General features: G+C 33.1%; 1 protein-coding gene and 1 non-coding gene across 7 annotated transcripts in view; both read left to right on the top strand.

Moving 5' to 3' along the window:
* CSMD3 (CUB and Sushi multiple domains 3) overlaps window positions 1-27248 on the top strand; it is a 1239477-nt gene that overhangs the window by 874416 nt on the left and 337813 nt on the right. For all 6 annotated transcript variants that reach the window (XM_032246339.1, XM_032246357.1, XM_032246370.1 and 3 more), the window contains 2 exons: window positions 9528-9684; window positions 26266-26457. In XM_032246339.1, coding sequence (XP_032102230.1) covers window positions 9528-9684; window positions 26266-26457 — 349 coding nt within the window. The remainder of the gene's footprint in view (window positions 1-9527; window positions 9685-26265; window positions 26458-27248) is intronic.
* Window positions 18928-19029, top strand: LOC116536189. The gene has a single exon (XR_004262524.1). It is a non-coding gene; the product is annotated as a small nucleolar RNA U13 (small nucleolar RNA).

The following is a 27248-nucleotide window of genomic DNA, read 5'->3' as shown; positions in this document are numbered from 1 at the left end:
TGAGGGTTAGTATTTTAACATATGAATTTGGGGGGATACAAATATTGAGACCATGGCAAACTCCATGACTGTTTCCAAATCAACAAAAAGTGGCCCCTTTTTATGTTATGTCTTAGCTCAAAATTTTTTATGTTTCTCATCTCATTATAAGTAAAATCTAAAGCCCTTACCATGACTTAGAAGACCCTATGATTTGGTGTAATTTTAATGTGCCTGATCTTTTCTCCTGGCCCACTTCCTCTAGCTCACTCCACTCCAGGAATAATGTCCTCCCTTTAGTTTTTCTAATATATCAGGCATGCTATATTAGGCTTTTTTTTTTTTTTTACATTGCTATAAAGAAATACCTAAAGCTGTATAATTTGTAAGGAAAAGAGCTTTAATTGGCTCATAATTCTGCAGGCTCTACAAACATGGCATCAACATCAGCTGGCTTCTGGTGAGAGTCTCAGGAAGCTCACAATAGTGGCAGAAGGTGAAGGGGGAAGGCGGTGTATTACACGTTGAGGAAGGGAGCAGGGGAGTAAAGGGACAAGGGATTCCAGACTTTTAAACCACCAGATCTCATGTGAAATAACTGACTAAGAACTCACTTATTACCAGTGGGTTGGTGCTAAGCCATTCACAAGGGTTCTGTCCCCATGATACCACCACATTCCACCAGGCCCCACTTCCAACAATGGAATCACATTTTAACATGAGATTTAGAAGGCACAAACATTCAAGCCACATCGCACACTCTAACACCAAGCCCTTTGCTCAGGCTATTTCTTCTGCTTAAATGTTCTTCCTCAGGATAACCACATGGCTATGTCTCTCATTTCCTTCAGGTCAAATGTCATATGATCAGAGTCTTCAATGGACACTTCTATAAACTAGTAAATTCACCTCCATCATCTCTTTCCATATTAATAATCTGATTTATTCTCCTTCATAGCACTGATCTACAACCTGAAACATTATGTATTCATAGTTCCATCCTTTACTTTTGTCTTCTCCAATAATATGCGTGCTGTAAGATAGCAGGAACCATGTAGCTCCACTCTAACTCCAGCATGTAGGAACAATGGTTTTCTTATAGCAAATGCTCAATATTTTTTTCTTTCTTCTAGAAAGGACAAATTTACTATATAATTTCAGCAACTTTCTATGTAAAGCAAGAGAAACATATTTTCTTTCTAATTAAGTTCATCTGTTTTTGTTTCTAATATAAGAAAAGCGATTATATTTTTATACAACATAGGCACTTCTAAATATTTCCCACAGTGCCATGCCATTTTGTCCAAATATAGGTTATAAAATTCAGGGTTATATTTGGTGATATATTATTAGATAAACATGCCCACTCAATCAACATCGCACAAATGTATTCTAACCTTTGAAAACATATGATGCTCTGGATTATTTTTCCATCCACCTGTTTTGTCACTTTAGGGTCAGGTAAACCTAGGTTTAAATCCCAAATCTGTCACTTAATAGTCCCACATTGTTGAAAAACTTACTCAATCTTTCTAAATCTCACCTTCCTCACCTGAAACATTCTGATAGTAATAAAAACTCACATTCAGGATTGCTGTAATGACTAAATAATGTTTTTAAATTAAATGATATTTATAAAGTGTTCAGCACAGTGCCTGTCCCTGGAAATATTTAGTGCATATTCACATAATAGGAATACATTTCAGAGTCTGGATCAAAATTTGCAAGAAATGTTGCAAAAGATTTTTGTGTAAATGACCTAATTTTTATTTTCAACAGCGTTTTTGCTGGACAGTGGGAAAATCAGTCTAGGTCAATTCAGGATAAACTCAGTCAATTCTGCATTTGCCAATTCAACGTCTGCAAATATTTTGGCATCAAGACTTCAAGCTTTCAAAAATGAAAGGTGCATTTTGTCCTAGGGCATTATCTGTATGTTGCAGCAGCTGCTGAGCTCTCTCATTTGCTACTTGGTCTGATTTCAGCAATACAATTGTGCATCCACTGTTGGGTCCTAGTTATCCCAACTGCAAAACATCTTACTATCTACCAGCTCCCCATAGTGTATTCTGCTCTGCTTATAAGAAGCACTTGTCAATTACTCTGTACATGACACTGAGTTACAACAGAATTCCATGTGGCTGGCTCAGGCTTAATTACCTCACCAATGCCACATATCTGCTTTTTGTTTTTGTTTTTGTTTTCCTACGTCTTTCCTGCAAGCATGTTTGCCACCATTCTGGGCTCCAGATAGAAAGCCAGGTACATGTTCCCTCTGTTGTCTAATTCTTGGTATTTTATCATTCCTCCACCCAAAAAGTGTCCTGTCTTAGAAACCTAAATCAGAACCTAACTAATTTGTTCTCTAGTTAACTCATCCAGGGAATGTTTGTCTAGTTTGTTTGGGATCTGATTATTTTATTCTTTTCAAGGGACATAGGATATGGCAGAAATACTGAACTTCTTTCCTCACCCTCACTTGTAAATGTGTAATCTAGTTAATTCTTTCAATTAACATTTATAGGAAGGGTTTATTATTATGTAGGCTCTATGTAATCAACAATAAATAGCTCCCATTGTCAGCCTGGTAGGATGAAAATACCAATCAGAAATACTATTTTCTGTTTTCATTGTTGCTGTGTTTGTTGTTATTTTCAATAAAAACATTGTTGCTGTGCTTGTTGTTATTTTCCAATAAAAACTAAGGAAAATGTTCAGGTTAAAGTAATATAGCAGAATATTTATTTATTGTTTGAAAAGAATTTATTCTATTCCAAAATTCAAGGCATTCTTTTTACTGTGGTTAGCATTGTGTAGTCTAAAGACTTCTTTCTTATGAAAAATGCAGACTATGGATGATTATGGAGAAAAGCCGATAAAGTAACTCAAAATTGCTTTTGAGACTGGGAGAGAAAAGATTAGTAGGAATGATATCACATTTATGAAAAAACAGATACTCGAAAGACTTAATTAATAACATTTTGGTAGAGATATGATAAGGTTATTAATCTGTTGCTTTCTAAAGTGTATTATATTCAAGTTTCTTTCCTATCTATGTGTGAGTCTTTGGGAGTAGCACTTGTGAGAGCCTATTGTTGAATTTTCAGTAATTTTGAGAGTCGATTGTTGAACATGGCCAGTAACAAAAATTAAGTTATGTTACTTTTAGATTGTAATTAAATTACAATTAAATTAAATTAAAGACAAGTGCAATAAATACAATTTTTTAATTTTCTAATTATTTACTACTTTTACTATTATCTGTGCTTTTGAGGTTATTTATGTATAATGTATCTCTATGGTAGAAATAACACACCACACAGTGCCCGTTCCGATGTCTTCCAAACTCCACATTAAATGACATCACACACATTCACATTCAATGATAGCTTGATGTCAGCCAATGGGAGTATTTACACTGTAGAAATTGGCAAATGCTACAAAACATGGCTTAACTTGTTTGTTTATTATTTAGACTTAAGTGGAAGCAGGTTGTGTCTGTGGCCATTACATTGTCATAGCACGAAATATTGAAGATATATTTTTTTCCAGTATTCGAAAACTATTATTCAATTAACTTAATTAGTTGCTCCTGCCATTTATAAACTAATGAAGTTCTGACATAATCCTGCTTTTGATTTTTCACTTTCCTTTTATTTGTTAACATTAAAAACAATCAAGCAATATTTATTTAGAAAATGCTCTTGTCAGTTGCAGTAATAAATTGCATACACAAACGTTTGACAAAAATAAAAGCATTCTGTAAAAATCAATTAGCTATGTGAAATGTACAATCACGATTTTTGTATATTTTATTACTATTTATACATTGCTCGACCCCTCCCTAAAATCAGGGATTGGAAAACAACAGTGTGTGAGCCAAATTGGGCCTAACACCTGTTTTTGGAAATAAAGTTTTATTGGGAGAAAGCCATGGCCATTTATTTACATATTGTCTATGGCTGCTTTTGTACCACAATGTCAGGATTGAGTAGTTGTGACAGAGATGGTATGCTTCCTAAAGCCTAAAATTTTATTATCTAACCCTTCTTAGAAAAAGTTTGTCAATATCTCTTTATTGCAATAAATGTTATTTTAAAAACTTATGTTCAGGTATACACATTTACCAATTTTGTTTGTTTGAGAGCTGGTTGTTAAACTTTTCCCAGCACACCAGTGATCTTATATGTCCAGTACACATATCTGCCAATTCTGCTTGCTGTTCATTGGACTCTCCCCTCAAAAGCACTCTCAAAATGCCAATTTGTACAGATAGCTATGTTAGGCCTCATAAAACCTTTCATCCTCTTCCATTAAGGATAAGGAAAATAAAATGATTTGTAATAAGCTGCAGAACTTTAATGTAGAGCTGGAACTTCAACTGTTGTGTAACCAAAAAGTGAATGTCCCTGAAAAGTTGGCCCTTTTCGTTCACTAAAACATACTAGCTCATATAATTGAAAATACATTATGTAGCTATTTTAGAAACCTAAATAACTGAATGCAAACAAAAGTTCTTCTGCTCTATTTTATATTATCTTTGCAGAGAATATAAAAAGTTTTATAAGAGAGCCTTTTTTGATTGACAATTGTAAAAATTATTCTTTATTTTATATGCAAACTTGACATTTAATTCACCTTTTTAGAAAATGTATTTGATTTCCAAATAAACCTATAAAACAAATGACCAAAAGTGAAAATGCTAGGATCCAAGAGGAGGAATAATTTGGAGGTTTATATGATTATACATATGTGTATGTGTAATTTCTCTTTTCACATTTTACTTTTATATTTATTTTCTGTTCTTGGATTCAGGTGATACTTTACTTGCTAATTCATTAGATAATTGAGTTAGAATATGCCTTGTATTTATATATCTATTATATCATTCACAACAGCAAGAGTTTTGAGTGTTGATAAGTAGTTTGTCATAATATGGTTCAGCCTACTGGATTTAGGGGGTCTGTACACCATAATTAATTTCAGTCCCAGATTTATTACAAAAGGTTTGGTAATTAAAACATGGCAATATAAAGTTCTAGTTTGTTCTGGTGTAAATAATCAGACATTTCAACCTCTTAACAAATTAGAGTTTCATCAAAGAATTTCATTAACATTACAAAAGCCATCAATGCCTTTCATGATATTAATCCTTAAGTCAACTTAATAATAATAGTATACATTAAATAAAGAAAAGGGAGATTAGGCTTAAATAAACAAAAACACACTTAAAGGTCTTGATTTTAATTAGAATAGAAATATGAACAGTAAGTTTCAAATAAAAGTCCTATTGCTCTAGTCAGACCCAATTTAATCACTCTGTACTGGATAATTGCTTTTGAACAAAAGGCATATTTTATTTGTTTTGTTATCTTATTTGTGTTATTGTATTCATGGCTACTTCAAAAGTAATTTATCTTTGGTTACCCTGCTTTGTCCCTTTGTTATCTTTATGTTTTCTTATATTTGACTACATTTGAAGGGTTTTATTTATGAGTAAAATAGCATTGACTTGATCATTACTATAAAACCCTTCTCTTTTTAAAAGTTTCCTAATTAACACTTGCCTTTCATTTTGATTTAGCAATTTTATGTATGCTTCCAAAATTTCATAGTTGAATGATCCAGTTTCATTTTATTTTGATGATTGTAGTGGAACTTCTACAGTATTTGTTTTCTACCTTTTGACTCAACAATGTTAAGTAAACTGTAGTTAACAGATTTTGGTGCTGAAATAGATTCACCCAGCTGAACTTAAATATTTTTTTTCCTGAAATCATTTGCTCTTTTATTATGATCTTCTTTAAATAATTTTTTTAAATATGTCTTATAAAAAATTTCCTTTCTTAAAAAAAAGTATAAAAATGTATGCTGCTTGGTGCAGTGGCTCATGCCTGTAATCCCAGCATTTTGAGAGGCCAAGGTGGTGGAGATAGTTTGAGTCCAGGAGTTCAAGACCACCTGAGCAGCATGACAAAACCCCATCTATACAAAAAATGCAAAAATTATCCAGGGTTGGTGGGGCATGCCTGTAGTGCCAGCTACTTGGGAGGCTAAGATAGGAGGGTCACCAGAGCTGGCGGAGGTTGAGGCTGCAGTGACCCATAACCACACCATTGCACTCTAGAGTGGGTGATGGGAACCATAAAAAGGAATGCTTCTACTTTAATACACAGACAATTTTGTGTTAATTTTTTTTTGTTGTTCTTCAGGTTAAGAATGATATCTTACTATTTTTTTTTTTAATTTTAGTTACAGCACCCAACACAGTCAAGGAACTAAATAACTAAATGTTGACTTATTTTGTTACTTTTTACATTGTTAAATATAGTAATAATTTATACGTATAAAGTGATGGTTTCTACTATCATTAGTTTTTGCTTTTCATTACTCGTGAAGATTTTTAAAAATTAGGACTTTTTAAGAAATTAAAAACAAATTTCAACAACCAATTTTTATTTCCTCAGTTACATTAATTACTTGTTCAATTTATATTCTCCCTTTATTTGACTATTTTTGGCAAACTGAAAGTTCTTGCAATGTATCCACACATAAATAGAGAAGTTGTTTTATACAAGAAACAATTATTATTTGGGGATACCTTGATAATATTATCACAAATAAGATCTACTGGATCTAGTGGTTAAATGGTTTGATTGTGAATGTGTAGCTCTAAACACAGAATTTGTATACTATGTAATATATAGAGTCATAAAATAAATATATTCAGAAGGATACTTTTGAGAATATTGAATATTTGAAATTCACAGACATACAAGTTATGTTTTGTCACAAGCAAGGTTTTCTTGCCTCTAACTTATCCCCAATGACTACTATTTTTAAGAAATGAAAAGCTGAATGTTATATAATCAAACAAAAATCATGCATGCCAGAGCTAACAACTTCAACATTTGGTTTGGTTTTGTTGAAGACCTATAAATTTTTGCTGATAACTAAAACAGAAACTTATGTGCATGATCAATTAGATTCCTCCAGGGATTCAAGGTATTCCCTGATAATATGAGAAATTTTGTGTATACAGCCTCTATCTAGTATCCAAATACTCTCAAGGGTGAATGTACTTTTTTAAAACATTGATAGACTTTTTAAAAAGAGAGAGACCAAGTAATGTTTGCTGTTAGGAATTCAATGACCATGTCGCCTTGAACTTGACTCTCAATTCTTCAATTCCCCTTATTTCTACCTTCTCTCTCTGTTGTAAAGAACAAGTAAACAAACTGTAAGAGCCTAGAGGGTACACAAGAGTCTATTGATTCCATCAATTACAAATGGAGCATGCAAGAAAAGCCTTGTCAGTGGAGACTTAGAATTTCAGTTTAGAAAAGATTTAGAGTAATGTAGTTAAAGGAGAACATTTAGAGGCCCTGGGAAAATGCTACGTTTGTTTCAATACAATTTTTGCTTGTTGTCCTTATAGCATTTAAACCTCTATCAGTAATAGGAAAATATAAAGCCATGTATGGCTAGAGATAAATAAACATACACTTGAAAGAATTCCAAAACCAGAGGAAGAAAGACCAACTTAAATACTTAAAACAGATGATATGCATTAAATTTAGACTACAGAAGACTTGGAAGAGAAATCTGAAATTTGAAAATAATTCCAAAGATAGTGAGAAATCTTAAGATAATGCAATTAGAATATCAATAAAAAAGACTTCGTGGAAAATGGCACATAACTAAAATTCAGTATTTTAATTAAATATCTAAAAATAGATTAAACACTGAAGAAAACCTAATGGTTTCTATGGAATTTCCAGTAGAAGATTATATATAATATTGAGGAATGATACAGAGATAAATTTCATAAGAGAAAATAGAAGAGAACTGCTATATAATTTTGGAGTGTGAATATGCAAATAATAGGCACTTGGCTGTAAAATTAAAAAAAAAAAACACAAGTAGCAATTAAATAATCAAAATCTCAAGAACATTTCTTTGAATTGAGGAAAATTTTTCTTTGAGTTGAGGAAAAGGCGCATCATTTTATTGGAGTAAAAGATATTAGAAATACAGTGAAAATTCCCCAAGTTTTAAAAAGTTGGCATAATCTTAACATTAAATTCTAATAAAGGTATTTTGAAAGAAAGGTTAAGTATTCACAAGTTTTTATTTATTGATTATATTAAAACATTCTAAATAAATTGTCATATTTAAACCCACAATCTAGTACAAGAAAAATATCTTACACAGATTAATATAGTAATAATAAAAATTCCATTGTGTACCACCTAAAAATCTTCTATGAAGTGACATCAATGTAATTGTGGAGGAATATTTGTGCTATGGAAAGGTCCCTAGATATGGAATCTAACAACATAATTTTTACTGTAACACCAGGCCATGAGTAAATAAGGCACTCTGAGCTAAGAGAGAAGTAACTGCCAGCTATATTCTCCACTTTGTATTATTGTTCACCTAAAAAGCCCACTAAACTCCATGAAACAAAATAATATGAAATAAAGTCTGTCAGGGAGAGTTGATCTTTGGGGAACCACAAATCATTGTAATATCTAAAATATTATTACTCCCAAGAAACAATATTTACACCCTTGGGGGTCATAATGATTATGTTGAGAATGCATGCCTTAAAGGAAAAGGAATGATAATACACATACTTATTAAACCCTAGATATAATTACTGCACGCTTTTTAGAAAATCATCTGGAAATATATGAACATGTTAACTCAGATATCTCATATTTTTAGAAGTTTTTCACTGAAGTACAAGTACCAAAAAACATGAGGTTACACATAAAAGAGTGTTTATTTCAGCATTACTTGTAGTGGCAAAAACTTGAGTTCATTCATATGGGAATGGTAGAGCAAGTTATGATGGAGGCACCATACATCTCTCAAACAGAAGAATCTATACTACTGATCTGAAGGGATGTTATAATGCATTGATAAAAGAAAAGCAAATTAGAGTGCAATAAGCAGTTATACCTTCAGAAAAATGAGAATGATGTTTGAGAGCTTATCAATTTTATTATTGTATATTTTTGGCTTATTAAATTAGTTTCTAAAAGCATTTAGAACTCCTTTAACTTAACATTTATAAAATGTCAAATAAGAAACAAGTTAAAGAACATGGAAAAGTTACAATTGCACCAGACATGAATATATTTTATATTAATCGTGTTGGAAAAGCAACTGTTTGATCTCCTTGAGAAAGTTGCAGAGAAACAGCCAACTAACCAAGTAACCAACTTTGGAAACCAATATTTAGGTAGATATTTTCCATTTTAAATTGCCTGCCAGAAAAAGCATTTTTAAAATAATAAGAACAAAAGCTATGTCACCTGATTCAAGTATTACTTAAAGTATACTAAGCTTGGAATTTTAAAATTATACATGTGAATTCTAACTTCCTTAACGTTGTGTTCATATAAACCAATATATTTAGTTCTTAAACAATGTACTGATCTGATTTAAAAAAGTACACTTTTCTCTTTTTCATAGATATAAATACATGCTCTGAATTATTATTGACACATTTACATTATAATTATAAATATATTTTGCAGATTTACGACGGAAAAGATAAGACGACTCATCTACTAGGTGCTTTTACTGGTGCATCTATGCGTGGACTGACACTTAGTAGTACTTCAAATCAGCTCTGGCTAGAATTTAATTCTGATTCTGAAGGAACAGATGAAGGCTTTCAACTTGTGTATACCAGTAAGTATTTTAGAAGAGTAAAATGGCCAAACACTGGTGCCGAATATATATTAAATAATTACATTGCACAAATTGAAATGATATCCAATATTTGATGATTAATTTGCAGTTTACAGCTCCTTTCTACATATATAATTTTATTTTACCCTAACGACAGCCTGGTAAGTTATGGGTTTTTTAGCTATTGCCATTTTACAGTTGAAACAACTCAGTTTCAGAGAAGTTAAGTAATTTTTGATTTCTGGTTTATTTTCTTAGGTATTTTTAAGTAGCAGGATTCTCCTCATCCAATATTTAAGAAATACAATAAATCTTTTGTCAGATGGAAATCCAATGTTTGAACTCCCATCTTTAACTTCAAAAATGCATATACCTGTGCAGTGATTATGATTGTCAGTTATAAATGATAATTAGAAGGCTTCAGGTCATTTCACATTAAAGAGTAGCCAAAGCTTTTAGTTCTGCTTTTGTGTTGACTTGTATTATAACAAATATTATCTCACAGACCTATTATTTTATTAAAGTCAGCTATTTATTTACACAAGTGGAAGTTCAAACACCAAGAACCAGGGGTTGCTGGGTTACATCAATAGCTATATAAATTAAATGAATTTGTTTTACTAGTACCATAATGTAAGAAACAGACTAACTACACCAATGAAAAATAAATTCTATTCAAATAATACATTTTATTCTGTGCTAGTAAATTACAGTGCATGTAAAACAGGTGTTATTTGCTATATATTTCATAAATTTACGATCTATCAGGTCAAATTGATTCTTGGAAGAGCACAGCATTCCTTAATGTTGTGTAGCAAAATAAGTAGCAAAATTCAGAATCTTTATTTCTAGAATGCTTGAGAAAACCTACTTACCCCTATAAATTTTCGAAAGAAGTCAGATGAATGAAAATTATAGAAACTAAGAAGTTAAAAGGGTTACATAAGATCCCATATGATTATCTTTGTTACAGATTAACAAAGATAATCATATGGGATCTTATGTAACCCTTTTAACTTCTTAGTTACAGATTAACAAAGATAATCATATGGGATCTTAAAGGGAATTTGAATCAAATTATAATTTGTGAAAATAGTCTATTTTAATGATATAAGAAAAGGTAGACAAGAGAATACAATAACTCATTGTACAAAAACATTTTTGTGGATAATAGTGGGAGATTATCTATTTATTTCAGTGCTTTTACTTTTACCTGTTAAAATTGTTACATCAGTAACATTAACTAAATATAAATTAACAAAATGAATACTGAATGCATATTCTAAAATACTCAGAATTGGGGGTACAATGTGATTTTTTATGAGTCTTCCTAAAGAAAAAATAATAGTCCAAACAAATTGTGTTAACATGTATTGCTGTGTGATGGACCAAGATAATGGCATTGAGTAGTATTACCCAAGTATATTTGGTGTGATCTGCTCAGATGCACAAACATTTTTTAAAAATCTGTTGTCCTCTCTCTCTTTCTTTTGTTTTCTAACAGAGCCACTGATGATTTTAAAGTAATATTGAAATGAATGACACAATGTTTATATAATAGTGTTTGTTCTGCCTCATTTTGTCTTTCTTTTTTTCTTCCTTCCTTCTCTTCCTTCCTTTTTTCCTTCCTTCTTTCTTTCCTTTTCTTTCTTTCTCTTTCTTTCTTTCTTTCTTTCTTTCTTTCTTTCTTTCTTTCTTTCTCTCTCTCTCTCTTTCTTTCTTTCTTTCTCTCCTTCTTTCTCTCTTTCTTTCTCTTTCTCTCTTTCTTTCATTGAGAGAGAATTATGCTCTTCTTGACCAGGCTGGAGTGCAGTGGAGTGATTTCATCCCACTGCAAACTCTGTCTCCCAGGTTCAAGCAATTCTCCTGCCTCACTCTCCCAAATAACTGGGATTGCAGGTGCCCGCCACAATGCCTGGCTAATTTTTGTATTTTTATTACAGACAGGGTTTCATCATATTGTCCAGGCTGGTCTCTAACTCCTGACCTCAAGTGATCCTCCTGCCTCAGCCTCACAAAGTGCTGGGATTACAGGCATGAGCCACCATGCACAGCCTGCATTTCTTCTTGTCTAAAATATTTATAGGTTTCAAAGAGGAAACCTGGATTTGTTTTTGATATAAAAAATTTATGTAGTTTGAGATTACTGATGCAAAAATAGTGACCATTGTAGGACATACCTGTATTTAAAATTATATGTGGTGTTCAGGTGTCTGGAATGAGTAAGATCATTGACATTATTTTTATTAATGTGAATTACAGAATTTAAAAATATATATATTTTTTAATTAGCAAATATTTGAAGTCATGATTCCTTTCTTAATTAACAATTAATTAATAATTGTCCATTAGGGAAAATGTGTGTTTATGAAGATTAGAAACTATAGAAGTGGGAAGACAGTATAAAGCCGTTATTCTTAAAAAGGGGAAACATACATACATAAATATTTTTCAGTCTTAGAAATAAAACTAAAAATTTCAGTATTATATCTGGAACCAAAATATTTGTAACCTATTTCCAAGGTATCTTTAAATATCAGAATTTTTCCAAGGTATCTTTAAATATCACAATTTTGTGAACCAACAGCTGGGTTCTGAGCTGTATTCTGTTGGGAAGGGCTTTAGAAGAAGTGACTCATCTGTTTTTAAGTGCAGTTGTTCCTAAGCATTACTTCTGATTTTTACAGTGGCAATTCTTCTTCATATCTGCAGCTATCTAAATAGTTAACCGTAGATTTTCTAGCTTTAAATGAAGTTTGTTTCCATCCTCCAAATACATACTATTTGTTTTCCAGCTGTAGCACTTGTGCCCAGGCTACTTTCTGTTTTTGTGCATGCCCTACTGACTTTGGGTACCAATTGGACTTCAAGATCCATTGCAAATATTTACCCGTGAATGCTTATCCTGATTCTCTCAGCTGGAGTTAACAGACATTTCAATGTTTCTTTTGTGGTAGTTTATATATGCAACTAATATAACAGTTATCACATTGCATTGTGGTTATACTTTCTTGCAAACATATGTACATAGTTCTTCAACGGGCTATTTTCCTTCATAGCATCTTTAATCCGTTGTAGTTCAATTGAATCTTTTTACATATTCTTGATAAATTAAGATGCCATCTGCATATGAATTTTATAAGATGCTTTCACGATAGTAAAAAAGGTTTTACTAAGTCATGTTTTAAATATTTACAAAATTCTTGGAAGCAGTAATTATTCAGTTTCTGAATGTGACAGAATGTGCATCAGTGGTTCAAACAGGGAAAATGGAAAAGACCAGGATTTTGTGTTTAAATTCTCATTTCCACTCATTCCTAAGGCCAACTCCAACCCTGTCCATTCTGTGATACATTTCCCTTGCAATTATTCGTTTTGTTTCTGAAATATCTAACTGAGAGAACCATAAGTATTACAGAGGAGGTCACAGTACTCACACTGAGAGAATCAGAACAGGAGCGAGAACATTTGTCTAGAGAGAATCAGGCAAGGCTTCATAAAGGGGGCAATATTAAAGGTAGGGTTGGTGGTTCACAGAAATAAGTGGTAGGAAGTATTACAGGCAAAGAGAAAAGAATGAGGAAAGACACAGAGATTAGGAAGAACATTCAAGGAAAATAATCTAATTCAGATTAATTCCACATATCTGGATGCTTCTCACAATTTCTAGTGGCAGAACAAGCAGACTTTTTTGGTCATCCTATTAAATGATACCTACCCTATTTATTCATAGTCACCCTCTATTCCATTATCTATTTTGCTGAGTTAGCAACACTTGCCATTCTCTGATTATTTTCAGTTTTAGGTAGATATAATTGCATTTGGATGAAATAAAATGAAAAAACTATGTTTGAACAGACCTTTAAAGTGCATTTTATTTTAGTTATCTTATTGGTTCATTCATTATGTAACTGCTAAGTATAGCAAATGGCCTGGTAGACACAGTGACTTAAATGTTGCTTTTGGCTTTAAGTAATGGAAAACCTTACCATGACGTGAACAATAAGGGTTTATTTTGTTCATCTAAGAAAAAGTGAAGAGTGAGAAAGTAGGTAGATCTTGATTCAACTACCTAACAAAGTCAAAAAGGATTTTGCTTCTGTCTTTCTGCTGTGGCATGCCTAGAGGGTGTACTTTTTATTTTCATGTTTGTGGTGACATGGTCACAAGTTGGCTTCTCTGGGCATGTTTAAGGCACAAAGAAAGGAGAAATGGGTTGTGCTAACCACATATACTCCTTTTATCAGAAATACAAAATCTTTCCTGGGAACCCCAATAAGATACCCTTTTATATCTCTATACAAAACTGGGCTATATGGTTCTGCCTTAATTTTCCAGCAAAGCAGCCTGGAATACTCAGTATGTGGAAGACTAAATAATTGGCTTAATTTTAGACCATCATGATACAGTGCTGGATATAGTCAGACTATAGCTGTGAAAAAAATCAGAGTTGTTAGCAAGGAAGAAGGGAGATATTGAGAAGACAACTTACAGTGTTTACCAAAATGTACAGCTGACACCAATATTAAAAAAAATTAGGTTAAAGATACTGAACTAACATCTGCTTCTATGATTAACGGTGTCATGGAAGCACATAAACTCTTGGATGTTTATAAAGGAAAAATATTTGGCTGACCCATCATTAGTAGTTTTAGCTCTACTATGCTAAGAAAACTGTGATCTTCTCTTACCTTCTTCTACCAATAAATAAATGATATGCATACCTAATATGAAAATCTTATACCATGCTAGGGGGGAGAAAATAGCCCATTTCCTTTTCTTTTCCTTTCTTTCTCTTTCTTTCTCTTTCTTTCTTTCTTTCTTTCTCTTTCTTTCTTTGTTTTTTTTTTTTTTAAGAGACAGAGTCTTCTTTCTCTGTCACCCAGGCTGGAACCTCTGTCTCTGGGGTTCAAGCAATTCTTAATATTCCTGCCTCAGCATTCCAAGTAGCTGGGATTACAGGCGCCCTCATCATGCCTGGCTAATTTTGTGTATATTTAGTAGAGACAGAGTTTTGCCACATTGGCCAGGCCTGTCTCAAACTTCTGATCTCAGATGATCTACTTGCCTTGGCCTCCCAAAATGCTGGGATTACAGGTGTGAGCTGCCACGCCTGGCCCCATTCCTTTTTCTAAAGCAAATTAAATCTGTTCAGTCTTCGTATTTAGAATTGTCAAGAAAAATCTCAGTTAGTCTTTTTGGGGAAATATTCTCCTTCTCCCAAATAAGTTTCTTAGCCAACTCTAGTTTGATTTGACAGCTAAAGTTTGGAAAACTATACTGCTTGAATATAAAATATATGTGAGATACACTTAGATATTTATGACCATAAGGGAATTCCACTGCACTTCCATCCCACTAACATCCCAGAATCCAACTCTCTTATTGAGCCAGGCCAATCTTCCTTGTTCTTCTCAAAACAATTACTGTCATTTACTCTTGCCTTTGAGAAACCTGAAAGTCATCCCAAATAAATATCCAAATGAGACATATTTTCAGGTGCTTTACCTGACACAAGTTACTTTTAATTTCCCTGTGAGAGAGCAACCAATAAAGGCATACCTGTTCTCTTTTAAGAGACTATAGGGAGTAGGGTGAGAGAAAAATACCATTTCCTTCTAGAGTTGGAAAACAGATCAGAAATTAAGATCATAATACAGTATCCTTTCTGAAACATCACTCTGTTTAGATAATCCTGTAACAGAATTCAGCAAAACTCAATAGGATATTCTGCCCAGATTCCTTCAACCTCTCAACACACATTTCAAGAATGATTTCTAAATTTGGTGTATTTTATTCCCTCTCTAAAGGCAAAGTTGTAGAGACATCCTTTCTACTTGGTCACCTGGTACATCTTCACTTTTACTCTTCTATTGAAATTTACTGATTTATTTATTATTGGTCATAGGTTTAAATTTTGTCTTTTCCTATTGGAACATTATATGTTGAGAATATAGAGAGCAATTAATAAGAGAAAGTTCCCGCCCATAAGAAACTAACTTTTTAGTAGGGCAAGACATAAAAGAAAGTTGTGAACGAAAAGTAAGAGAACTACATTTAGAAGTAATTTAAAACAGGGCAACGGGATAGATAGTACCGATGAGACTACTGTAGCTGATTTTTTCAGACTCCATCTCAGAGGAGATGCTGTCTGAACTGATACCTGAATGATAAGAAAGAATAACCACATACAGAAAAAATGTTCTACGCAGAGGAATTAGCAAGTATAAAGGCCTAAAACCAACCTGAGCTTTAGTTCTGTGGCTACTTGCTTTCCTGAGAATGTGGCAAAATGAAAAATAAAGTTGGAAACTAGGCAGTGAAATGGTGTCATTGTCTATAGCAAATAACCGGGGTTCATCATCTTATGCCAAAGAAACTGAGGACAAGGACACAAGTGGGCTTAGGAGCAGAGGTTTAAAAGCCAAAAGAGCAAGAAGAACAGCTCTCTTTCTTGTGAGAGACAGGGGTTCCCAAATGGGACTTGCAGCCCATAGTGGAATGCACCAGATTTCATAGGCTTAAAGAAACAGTGTCTGATTTACATAGGGCCCAAAGATTGGTTGAACCAGGTGTGACATTTACACACAGGAAGCTGGCTGCCCCACCCTAATCTTATTTTGCAAATGAGATCTTGGCCTGGCCTGCACCATGTTGCCTGCTCCTTACTGTATGTATGACTGGGAAAGAGAAGAGAAGGTAGAGCCACTATTTTGAGCGTGCCTAGTCCCAGGTAGCCTTTTTCTATTGGCACAACTGTTAGCATTCACCTGTTTAAGTGTCCAGCTTGCTTGTTTCTGTTTGCAGCTTGATTTTATAAGCTGCTCATTGTCAAAAAAGAAGATGATTTGGCAGCTGCTTTTCATTAAAAGGAAAAACTTACCAAGAACTCCCGTAACCTCACTAACTGCCTAAATAATTTCTTAACTCCTTTATCATTGGGGCAAGGTGGCGTATAGAAGGGGCTTGGATTTTATTTAAAAGTCGCAAAGAGACTTTGGTCATTATCATAATGCTCAATATAAGAGTTACAAATCATAACAGCTAACATTTATCTACCACCTACTAATTGCAAGTTATAACCCAAAGCGGGAGCTAATATTATTATACCCAAGGAGAAAATGAGGAAATAAGAAGCATGACAAAGTTACCTTACTCACTGAAGGTCACATAGCTAACAAGTACAGACACAGAATTTGACGGAGAGTCTCTGCCTCTAGAATCGATATTCTTAATCACTATGGTATACTAGCTCTGAATCCAAGATTTTGTTACTTTAAAGTGTTATGGATTTAACATATTTTTAAAACTGACCGTGTAAATGTAAAAAAAAAAAAAAAAAAAAAAAAAATGGAGAAATAATGTTACTGCAATTTTTCCCAAAGAAATTTGTCATTTTATTCTTGAGAATCTGAATGTTTTCTTTTTGGTTATATTTACCATCAAGAAAAGACTTAGTCCTGCTATCATTCAGATTGTTCATGAAGTCTCTAAACTCTATTTCTTGAAGATTATTTCAGTACAGATTATTTTAGCCCTATTTACTTGTAGTTATCTTACTTTTATTTTGTAAAAAGGAATTGAGTATTTTTAACTGCCATCCACTACAGAGCTAAATTACACCTTATTAATGGATTATACTATCGTTTTATCAAAAGCTGACCTGCTAAATATGCACGTTGTCCAGCCATTAGGCAGTACTCTGGGCTCAGATGCTTTCTTGTTAATCTCCTCTGCACATTTAATTGACAAAAAATCCCACTGGAGAAATGTCCATTATCCCAAGAGAAAACTTTAAATATATTTGGATGTACACAGTCTTTCAGTTTTGTTGCTTGAAACCATTCAATAATCTACATGGAGCATGGCCATTTCAAATTTTATATTCAAATTAAAGGTAAGCATTAATTTGTGATGCCTTTTCTTGCATACTAGCCTTGTGAACATACAATAAATTAATCTTTAATTTAGTTACCAGTTTGTTGTTAGCAATGTAAATCATGTAAAATTATCAGATGACTTATTTACTCTACCTTTATTATTACTATTAATTCATTTAATGCAAATACAAGTAGAAAATAAGTAAATTACAAGGAAGCAACAGAGCCATTTAATGTGATTCTGTCCTATAAACCAGTTAGCAGATATATTTGACATTTCTTATATTTTTTAAATATCATAATAAACTGAGTAATAAAGGAAGTATTGACCAATGCTGCATTATATAGCTCAAAGTATTCTTACTGAAATACTAAAGAAAAAATTCTTAATTATTTGTCATTTACATAGACAATATTAAGTTTCTTTATACTAGAATAATAGAAGTATCATTATTTCCATAGCCTTTGCATCAGAGAAGTTTAGTAAATTCAAACTTACATATCTAAATACCTACTAATTTACACATTACATAAAATTAATTTCTGGCAAGTTGAAGACCTAACTGTAAATAGCAAAACTTTAAAATGTTTAGGGGAAAAAAAATGTGTCCTAGAAAAGCTGTGTCTTTAAGGTAGAAGTTTTCAGAAACAAGATACACAAGCAAAAATCCATCAATAATCAGTAGCATTTCTGACCTTCTAAGCACTCCTTGATGTGTAGAAACCAAAAACCTGGCAACTACATTTTTCAACTCTTGCCAACAAAGATTTCTGCTTAGATTTTGCCAATTAAAGGCAGACCTGTGAGAGCTGAAACGTGAGATCGATGGAGTAGCCATTATTTTCCACCAGCAGCTGCAGGCAGGAGTGTGGTGCTGGCAGGTGGTCTTATGTGGCAGCAGCTTCCCTGAACTCCTGAATTTCCTGAAAGCCGCAGTGATGTTCTGACTTTCACCTGCTTTGCATTTGCAAAATCATCAAGGCCTCTAATTTCTCATTTTGAATCTTAGCTACACACAGTATGTAAGTGGCTTCTGTCTCCCTGACCAAGTCTTGGTCATTTATCATCAAAAAAAGAAAAAAAAAAAACCAAGAAGAAGAAGAAAAAGGAAAGATAAAAAATATAAGAAATCCAACAAAAAAACCTCCCTATAGAAAGGGACACTGTAAATAAAGGCAAAACATTTTAAAAGGAGATATTTATATAATGGAAAACATACACTATCTAGAAAAAAGTCTTACAGGTCAATAAGAAAAAATAATCCTAAAAGAAAAAACGGGGCAAAAATCAATTTCACAGTAGAGGGAAGTTCAGAAAAAGAAAAAAGAAATGCTTAACTTGGTAGATATTAAGAAATGAAAAATTATTTTGTGGTTCATAAGTATGACGATTAGGTTTTCACATTCCTGTGAGATGTGCCTTCCTCAAATCTTGTTACAATGTCTGCATATTACCCATCAGCCATGAAAAGAAAAAAGAAATGAAAGTGGAAGCTCAAATAATATGATATGACACCCTCACAGAGTACATGAAAATTAAAAAGTTGTGCAACACCAAGTACTGATGACAGTTTCCAAAAATTGAAATTCATAAACTTTGGGGAATGTAAATTGTTAGTCATCTAGGAGAGTAATTTGGCAATATCTACTAAAATTCCACTTCTGGATATATTTAGATTATACCAATTATACATTATGGTGAAATGCCAAATGGCTGACTGATTTTAATTAAGCTAATATTCAGTTAAAGATGAACATCACCACCATGGTACAAGTTTATGATGTGCAAGATACAAACTTAGCACATTTAATATTACTTACTAGTTCATGTCTAATATTAAAATTTAGGAATATCAGCAACATGTTTTCTAGTAAGAACTTTATATGTAGGACTGAAAACATCCACAGTTTAAAAAAAGAAAAAGAAACTTAAATATCTTAACTCCTGAAAGCAATTGGAAATGCATAGTAATAAATTTCCACAAGCTTTTTTTTTTTTTTGCTTAAATTCTTAAATTCCATAAACTAAAAACTGGAAGTGATTCTTAAAGCATTCTTCTTAAGTTGTTAAAGTCTTCTTCTAAAGTTGTAGCTTCAAAGTTTGATTTTTTTAATAGTTTGTTGAGTGTGAAATACATGGTGTACCAAATTTGTTTTGATTAGTTTGATTAGTGAGAAAAAAGTTTAATTGTTCTTCAGCATTTTCTTTTTTTCTTTATTCCCTTTACACTCTTTATTGTGTCTCAGTCACAAAGGATTATTACAGCTGTTTTATATTATCATGGAGCGTTTCCTGTTCATGTATTTTGAGGTGGCAAAGTTGACATTCTGCTTTATATACCTCTTCATTTAAATATAAAGAATTTAAAAATGTTTCCTTGCAAGACTCCTGACCAAAATGGAATTTAATGGCCAAATATTAAATATGGTTCCTAAAAATTATTCTGCCTGATATTATGGATTAAATTCAACAAACAATTCTATAGAGATTAAAATTATTGCAGAATAATATAATATTTGTCTCCTTGCATTATATCAACTTTTATTAACATGTGTGATTTCAAGAAGCATATTTCTCTAACATGTTTAGCTGACAACTTTCCCAGTTTCCTTTTTAACAATCTATTCCTTTTTTATTTAGTAATATGGAAGTTTTTACAATTGGTACATAAAACTAATATATCTTCATTGACCATTAAATACTCTGTAATTTAACTTATAAAGTATATATTAATATTTTAACTATTTTTTTAAAGCAAGAAAGAGTCTTATTTTTTTCTGAGATGGAGTTTTGCTCTTGTTGCCCAGACACAAGTGCAATGGCACAAGCTCACTGAAATCTTTGCTTCTCAGGTTCAAGTGATTCTCCTGTCTCAGCCTCCCGAGTAGTTTGGATTACAGGCATGTGCCACCATGTTCGGCTAATTTTTTGTATTTTTAGTAGAGACGGGTTTCTCTATGTTGGTCAGATTGGTCTCAAACTCCGGATCTCAGGTGATCCACCCACCTCGGCCTCCCAAAGTGTGGGATTACAGGCGTAAGCCACCATGCCTGGCCAAAGAAGTCTTGTTAAGTTACATAAAATATATTTTATTACATTTAAAAAGTGAATTTTCAGATGCCACTTTTATTTTTAAATGATGTAAATTATTTTTATTATTGGTAGTGTTTTGCTAATATGATATGACATTACCCTGTGTAAACACATATTCATGAACAAATTGAGAGAAATTATGGCTAGATCAGAATTTTACTTAATCTTTTAATAAGCCAAGACAGTAACAGATTAGAAGATTTTGGTTGAATCTTGAGGGCAAGATGAACTTTAGGTCTTTCACTGGTGCAGGCCCTATAAAAACACTTGTACATGTGCAAAAGGAGACATAGAATTACAGCATTTTCATAGCAGTAAAAAATTGGAAACAATATAACTGCCGCAAAATAAATTAGTTTGGGAATATGTCACCAATGGAATACCACAGAGTAGTTAAAATGAATAAAATGTATGTGTGTGTGTGCGTGGGTGTGTGTGTGCACACACCCATGCACACACATGCATGTGTATATAATTATACAGATAAAACACAATATGGGACAATAAAGCCACAAAATTTTTAAAATAACTATATTATTTATAAAACGTATAAATACTTGCAAAATACTATATATTGTTCATAGATATATAGATATTTAATAAAAATATATGTATACGAATAATAAACTGAATCAGAACATTTGCTAGCTCTCAGTAGGGAAAAATCAGAAAGAGATTGGGGAGGAATGCAAAATAATCTTTAACTTGTTTTGTAATAATAATATTATTAAAGTGAAGATAAATGAACTAGTATTAATGATAATCGGAATTTTAATCTAAATTAACATTCATATGAATTTGAAACAAATATGATACAAAACTAGAATGTGATAGAGCTAGTTGATGAACTTGTTATTCTTTCTATTTTTTTGTAGATTTCAAATCATAACTTAAAATAAATTAGATATCTTTGGAGAAATATGCTACATGGTGGCAGGAAAGGAATGAGATCTCAGTTTAAGGTATTCAGAAAATCAGAAAGATCTAGGTAATGGAGATTATCAGTTAATTTGTGTTCTAGAAATTTTCATTTCATGAAAGCATCAAATTTCACAAGAGGTGGTGAATATTTATAGCATATATGATTTTTCATACAAATCTTTAATTGTGAATTTCAAGTATTTGAGCTTTTCAATGAAAAGACTAGCAGCTGAACATTTCCATGAAGATAAGATATTTTTGCATATTTATGAATAAGGAACAATAATTCCACCAATTTGGACTAAATTATGTTGTGCTTTGTAGCTTATATACTATTGTCCATGTGCATTTTCAGCTACAATGCAAAATATTATAAATTATCTCAATTTACAATGAATATATCCATTTTACCTCATCACCAGCAATTGCCAACCACATTTACAGAAAACTCAAATTAAGGAAGGATGAATTTGGTAATAAGCCTCAAAAACAACTTGATTTCCATTTTTATTCTGAAAAATGATAAATGGTAAAATCTTGAATGATTAACTGAATATTATGCCTGCTAGAAGAAATGCAAACTTGTAATTTTTGAGCAAAGACATTTTAAATCTAGTATTAAATATGCAGATCCATGCAAAGTAATGTCCTGAAATTTTAAAGTTACTACTTCTGCTGTTCTGTGTTTGAGAGACTGGCCTTCTTGACTGGCCTCTTTACGCTTCATTATATATGTCATGATTTGAGTTAATGACTGCTAACTTAATGAAGCTGTTTGCATATTCACCCAGATGGGGCTGTTATGAGAAAAAGAGAAAATTCTTGAAACTTGTTTTAAAAATTGTCCCTCAAATTTCAATTTCTTATCAGTATTACTTTAGTTCATTTTTCAATTTTGTCCTAGAAATAATTGTGTCTAAGAATCCACCTTCAATCATGAACATTATTGAACATTACTGAACATCTAACCTATGCCAGGATTTGTGCTAGACGGGTACTGTGAGAATGAAGGAGGGAAAAAAGGAAAGAATTTCAGCTATAGGAAAACAAGGAAAAGAAACAAATGATTGGAAGTGAATTGAAAAGTACAAATAACTCTACGGTTTAACAGAAGGGGAAGTGACTAAGACCCCCAATAGGAACTAAGAAAGACTCCTAATATTCTCTGAGAGATGTTTCTCTGACTCACAGGAATAATAGGATAAACTTAGAATTACACAAGTCCTTGTGACATTATGTATGTTGTGACAATCTAGTTAGTCAATGATGCTAATTAGTGATTTGACACAAGTGAGCTAATACACAGTTTTTTGCCTTCTAATTCAAATCTAGATTATTTTGGTCAAGAATCCATGCCTAGAAAAGTGATGCAGACCTCTTTTTAATCACCATATGATTTAGGACACAAGTAAAAGTTTTTTTCTCCAACATTTTTGTCTTAAGTGATTTTCCTCATTCATAAAACTATTTAGAATATTCTTAAAGTTTTTCTATTCTCAGAAGCTATAACTGATATAACTTTTCACCTAGTTGTCCTTGGTGTATTTATTACATAATTTATCCTACTTTTTTATTTTTGAGATGGAGTCTTGCACTGTCATCTGGGCTGAAGTGCAGTGGCGCTATCTTGGCTTACTGCAGCCTCCGCCTCCTGGGTTCAAGTGATTCTCCTGCCTCAGCCTCCCAAGTAGCTGGGATTACAGGCACCCGCCAACATGCCCAGCTAATTTTTTGTATTTTTAGTGGAGACAGGTTTTCACTATGTTGGCCAGGCTGGTCTCAAATTCCTGACCTCATGATCCACCCACCTCTGCCTCCCAAAGTGCTGGGATTACAGGTGTGAGCCACTGCACCCGGCCTATCCTACATCCTGCAAAATATTAAAAACAGAAGAACTATATTGCTAGTGTAGATTAGATTTTGATTTGTTCATATCAGGTTTGGTTTAACTTTTGAAGTGTCCTTTTCTAGTTCCTTCAGAAGCTTAATTGTGTTGTGCAATGACTGTTGGGGTTTTCAGCATTCACCTTTATTAATTTTACTCTGAACATGCAAATGAGGTATTCAGGATGAAGATAGATTCTTATTAAGTAATATAATAATGATGATGATGATTACTGTGTCAGCTCTTCTTTCACCCAGTCCTTGGTCCTGTAGCAGCATGATGAATACCTAATGAAAAAAATCTTCTACAGAAGTGTCCAGTGATTTCATAGACAAAGGAAGAAAAGAAAATGACATATTTTGTTTAAGGCAGCTTTCTCCCTCTTCTATCCTGGAAGGTGGGAAAAAAACTTATGCTTCTTGGAGATGGGATGGGAAGGATCATGTGTTCTTACTCTAACCTTTTGGAATGTAAATATATCTATCTACGGGACATATTGATCTCCCATGTCTCCAGCTTTTATACCTAGAGATGTGTATAAATTTCTGGGTCTCATTCTTCATTGAAATGTAAACGTAAATATTTTGCACAGTTAGGTAAATTCCTGTGGAGTTTTCTGACTACTCATAGAGTTATAAATTAACTTCTCAAGTATTCTCTTAGCCCAGGATCTCAATTTTCAGCAAATTCATTCAGAAAGCACCAACCCTGTAGAAACACAAAAATATTATCTCTGCATCTCAGAATGACAATATGTGGGAAGCCTCTGTTTTTTTCTTGTGAGAATTTCTGAAAACTGTGCTTTTTATGGAGAAAGTAGAATATAAAAATTAGTGTTCATCAAGCTGATTACTATATTTATATTAGCTTAATAAAGTATATTTTAAAAATGGGACTATTCACTTTCTTCTAAGGTTATACAACTAAAGAAGCCTGGTTTTACTTGCAATTGACATATTTGTCACTTGGCTAGTTATTATTTTACGTATTTTGTCTGAATTTTAAATTTTTGATGATATGATCTTAATAGTTACATTGATCAGTAAAGGAAAACCCAATTCTCTGCTCACAACCCTTCTGACACCAGATACATATGTTCCTTTCTCACACTAATTAATTATCCAACTCCGTGGTATAGGGATAGAAAGATGTGAATCCTTTCCTTACCCATCATATGTGTCATGCTAATACTCCTATAACAAAAGATAAGTTAACAAGAGAAAAGCATACAAAATTTATTGAATCACAGTTTTATGTGACATGGGAGCCTTCAGAAATAAAGACCTAGTAAAAACCGTCTGTTTTCACTCTAGGTTCAGTGAAGAATGGACAATTACATAAGAGATATAATCTATCAGTAAGAGATTGAGAGGGGTAAACACTGCAAGGCCTGTTCGTTCAAATTCTTCTTGAACTTTTTATGTAGCTTTCCTTTCCAGGGTATGGGCCCTATGGAATGAGGGTCTTCAAGGGAGAAGGAAGAGTGACCTTTCTAGGTTCTGTGGCTTGCTTTGCTGGAGATGTTTTCTAGTTTCTATGATGCAACTTGGGGAAGAATAATTCTGGCTTGTATGACTAGCTTTGGGGGACAGAAAGGAGTAAGGGGCAGGAGGACAGAAGAAGGTCAGACAGACCTTGCTTCTGAGGCCTTCTAATATCTTTTCATTCAAAGCACTCAGCATGCCAAAGTGGCAAAATATGGGGTATACTGTTCTGAGCGCCAACACTTGAAACCAACTTGTCCAATGATTCAGTTCAATTCTAACACTACTTGCGGTGTAGACCCCACAGTTTAAAGGATCAATCCCACAAGAGTGCCCACACTTCAGAAGCCAACTGAAAATCTGGGCCCCTTGTATTTCTGACTGACCAGCTATAAATTGGGGGTTCCCATAACTCCCTCCTTGAGTTCTATAATTTGCTAGAATGCTCACAGAACTCAGGGAAACATTTACTTAATTTTGTTAGTTTATTATCAAGGATACAAATGAAGAGCTACGAAATGAAGAGGTACATAGCTGAGGTCCAGAACGGCCCCAAGTGCAGGAACTTCTGTCTCCATGGAGTTAGGGTTTGGGGTGTATCACCCATCTAGCATGGGGAGGTGGTCATAAATCTGAAAACTCTCAGAACCCCTCTAAGATTGCTATGGAGATTTTATTACATAGGCATAATTGGTAAAACCATTGATCCTCAGTAATTGACTCAGCCTTCAGACCCTCCCCCCTGCATGGAGGTGTATATATATGGCCTAACCATGGGGATGGCGCTGAAAATTTCAACTCAACCCTCTAATCATATGGTTGGTTTCTCTGGAGATCAGCACCCTCATCCTCCAGGAAGCACTTCATTATAGAAACTCAGGTATGGATGGCTTATGATAAATAATAAAAATTGTCCACTCACCTTTATCAATCAAGAAATTCCAGGAGCTTTAGGAGGTCTGTGCCAGGAATCAGGGACAAAGAACAAATATACATTTCTTATTACATCACGGTATCACTCAGAATCTAATATTAACTCTAAATCACTTGAAGCAGACAGGAAGCTTAATACCACAAGCCATAATATATAGACCATGGAGTATCATTGATAAATTTCAAAAATACAACAAATTTTAATTTTCAGGAAAAAAAGTCTCTATGGTTGTTGTATGCTATGAAAATTAAATATGGTAAGGGTAATATGACTAGGAATAAAGATGTAATCTTATCAAAAATAATAAAGGAAAGGAACTATTGGTATAGATTTAAATCCTCCTCCTAAATTTTGCCTTTAATCAATTTATATTTTTCTCCCAGGTTTTGAACTTTCACACTGTGAAGATCCTGGCATTCCACAATTTGGATATAAGATCAGTGACCAAGGCCACTTTGCTGGTAGCACTATCATTTATGGATGCAATCCAGGCTACACTCTCCATGGAAGTAGCCTTCTCAAGTGCATGACAGGGGAGAGAAGGGCGTGGGACTATCCTCTGCCTTCCTGTATTGGTAGGATACTCTTGTAGATTTTCATTGATTATTTCTGTGAAAATGTTATCAAATTCTTTGCATTCTCAAGCAATTCTCTCTGTCCTCATACAACTAACACTTCATATCAAAACACTAATGAAATCATAGCTTGAATTTGGAAATTAATGGAAAATGAAAAAGTCATTTTCATAAGTTTATCCATCATTCCCCCCATCATCTTATAGTTTGCAGGGGATAATATGGTCTCTTTGAAGTCATTTTATTTCTGATACCTTGACTTAAATTGAACTTGTTGCTAAAATATTAAGATTTTTAATCATACACGTTTATTGAATTGCATTGGCCAGATTGTTTTTTTTCATTTACAAAATTATTACCTATTGTGGGATCAAGGTGGATTAGAAAAAAACAGTAACCTATAATCTTTTCTCATGCACGTACAGAATAATGACCAATTGCAATATGAAAAGGAATATGAGAGTCAGTGTCATAAGTTATATTGCCTTCATGAAGCTAGAGAATGATCATTTTCTGTCTTCTTTGAATAGCTTGGGTACCATTCTATTCTTACTGTCTTGTAGATTAGTTAATGCATAGATGGGTAGGTGGGGGTGGGAAGGTAGATAGACAATATTGAGAAGTATTGATAGAGACCTTTTTTTTTTAATCTTCCATTTCTTCTCCAAAGACCAAGTAGGTGTCAGATTAGAATACTAGGATAACAAGGGAAAACAACTTTGTAGCAAAACGCTAACTTTCCAGCAGGGAACAGATAGCTGTGATTCTTCAGCCTTTCTGTTTTTTATGGC

Source organism: Sapajus apella, unplaced genomic scaffold (genome assembly GCF_009761245.1).
Source record: "Sapajus apella isolate SASKATOON/1434 unplaced genomic scaffold, GSC_monkey_1.0 scaffold3, whole genome shotgun sequence".
In the NCBI taxonomy this organism is placed as follows: Eukaryota; Metazoa; Chordata; class Mammalia; order Primates; family Cebidae; genus Sapajus; species Sapajus apella.
This window is presented reverse-complemented; position numbering and strand designations above follow the sequence as displayed.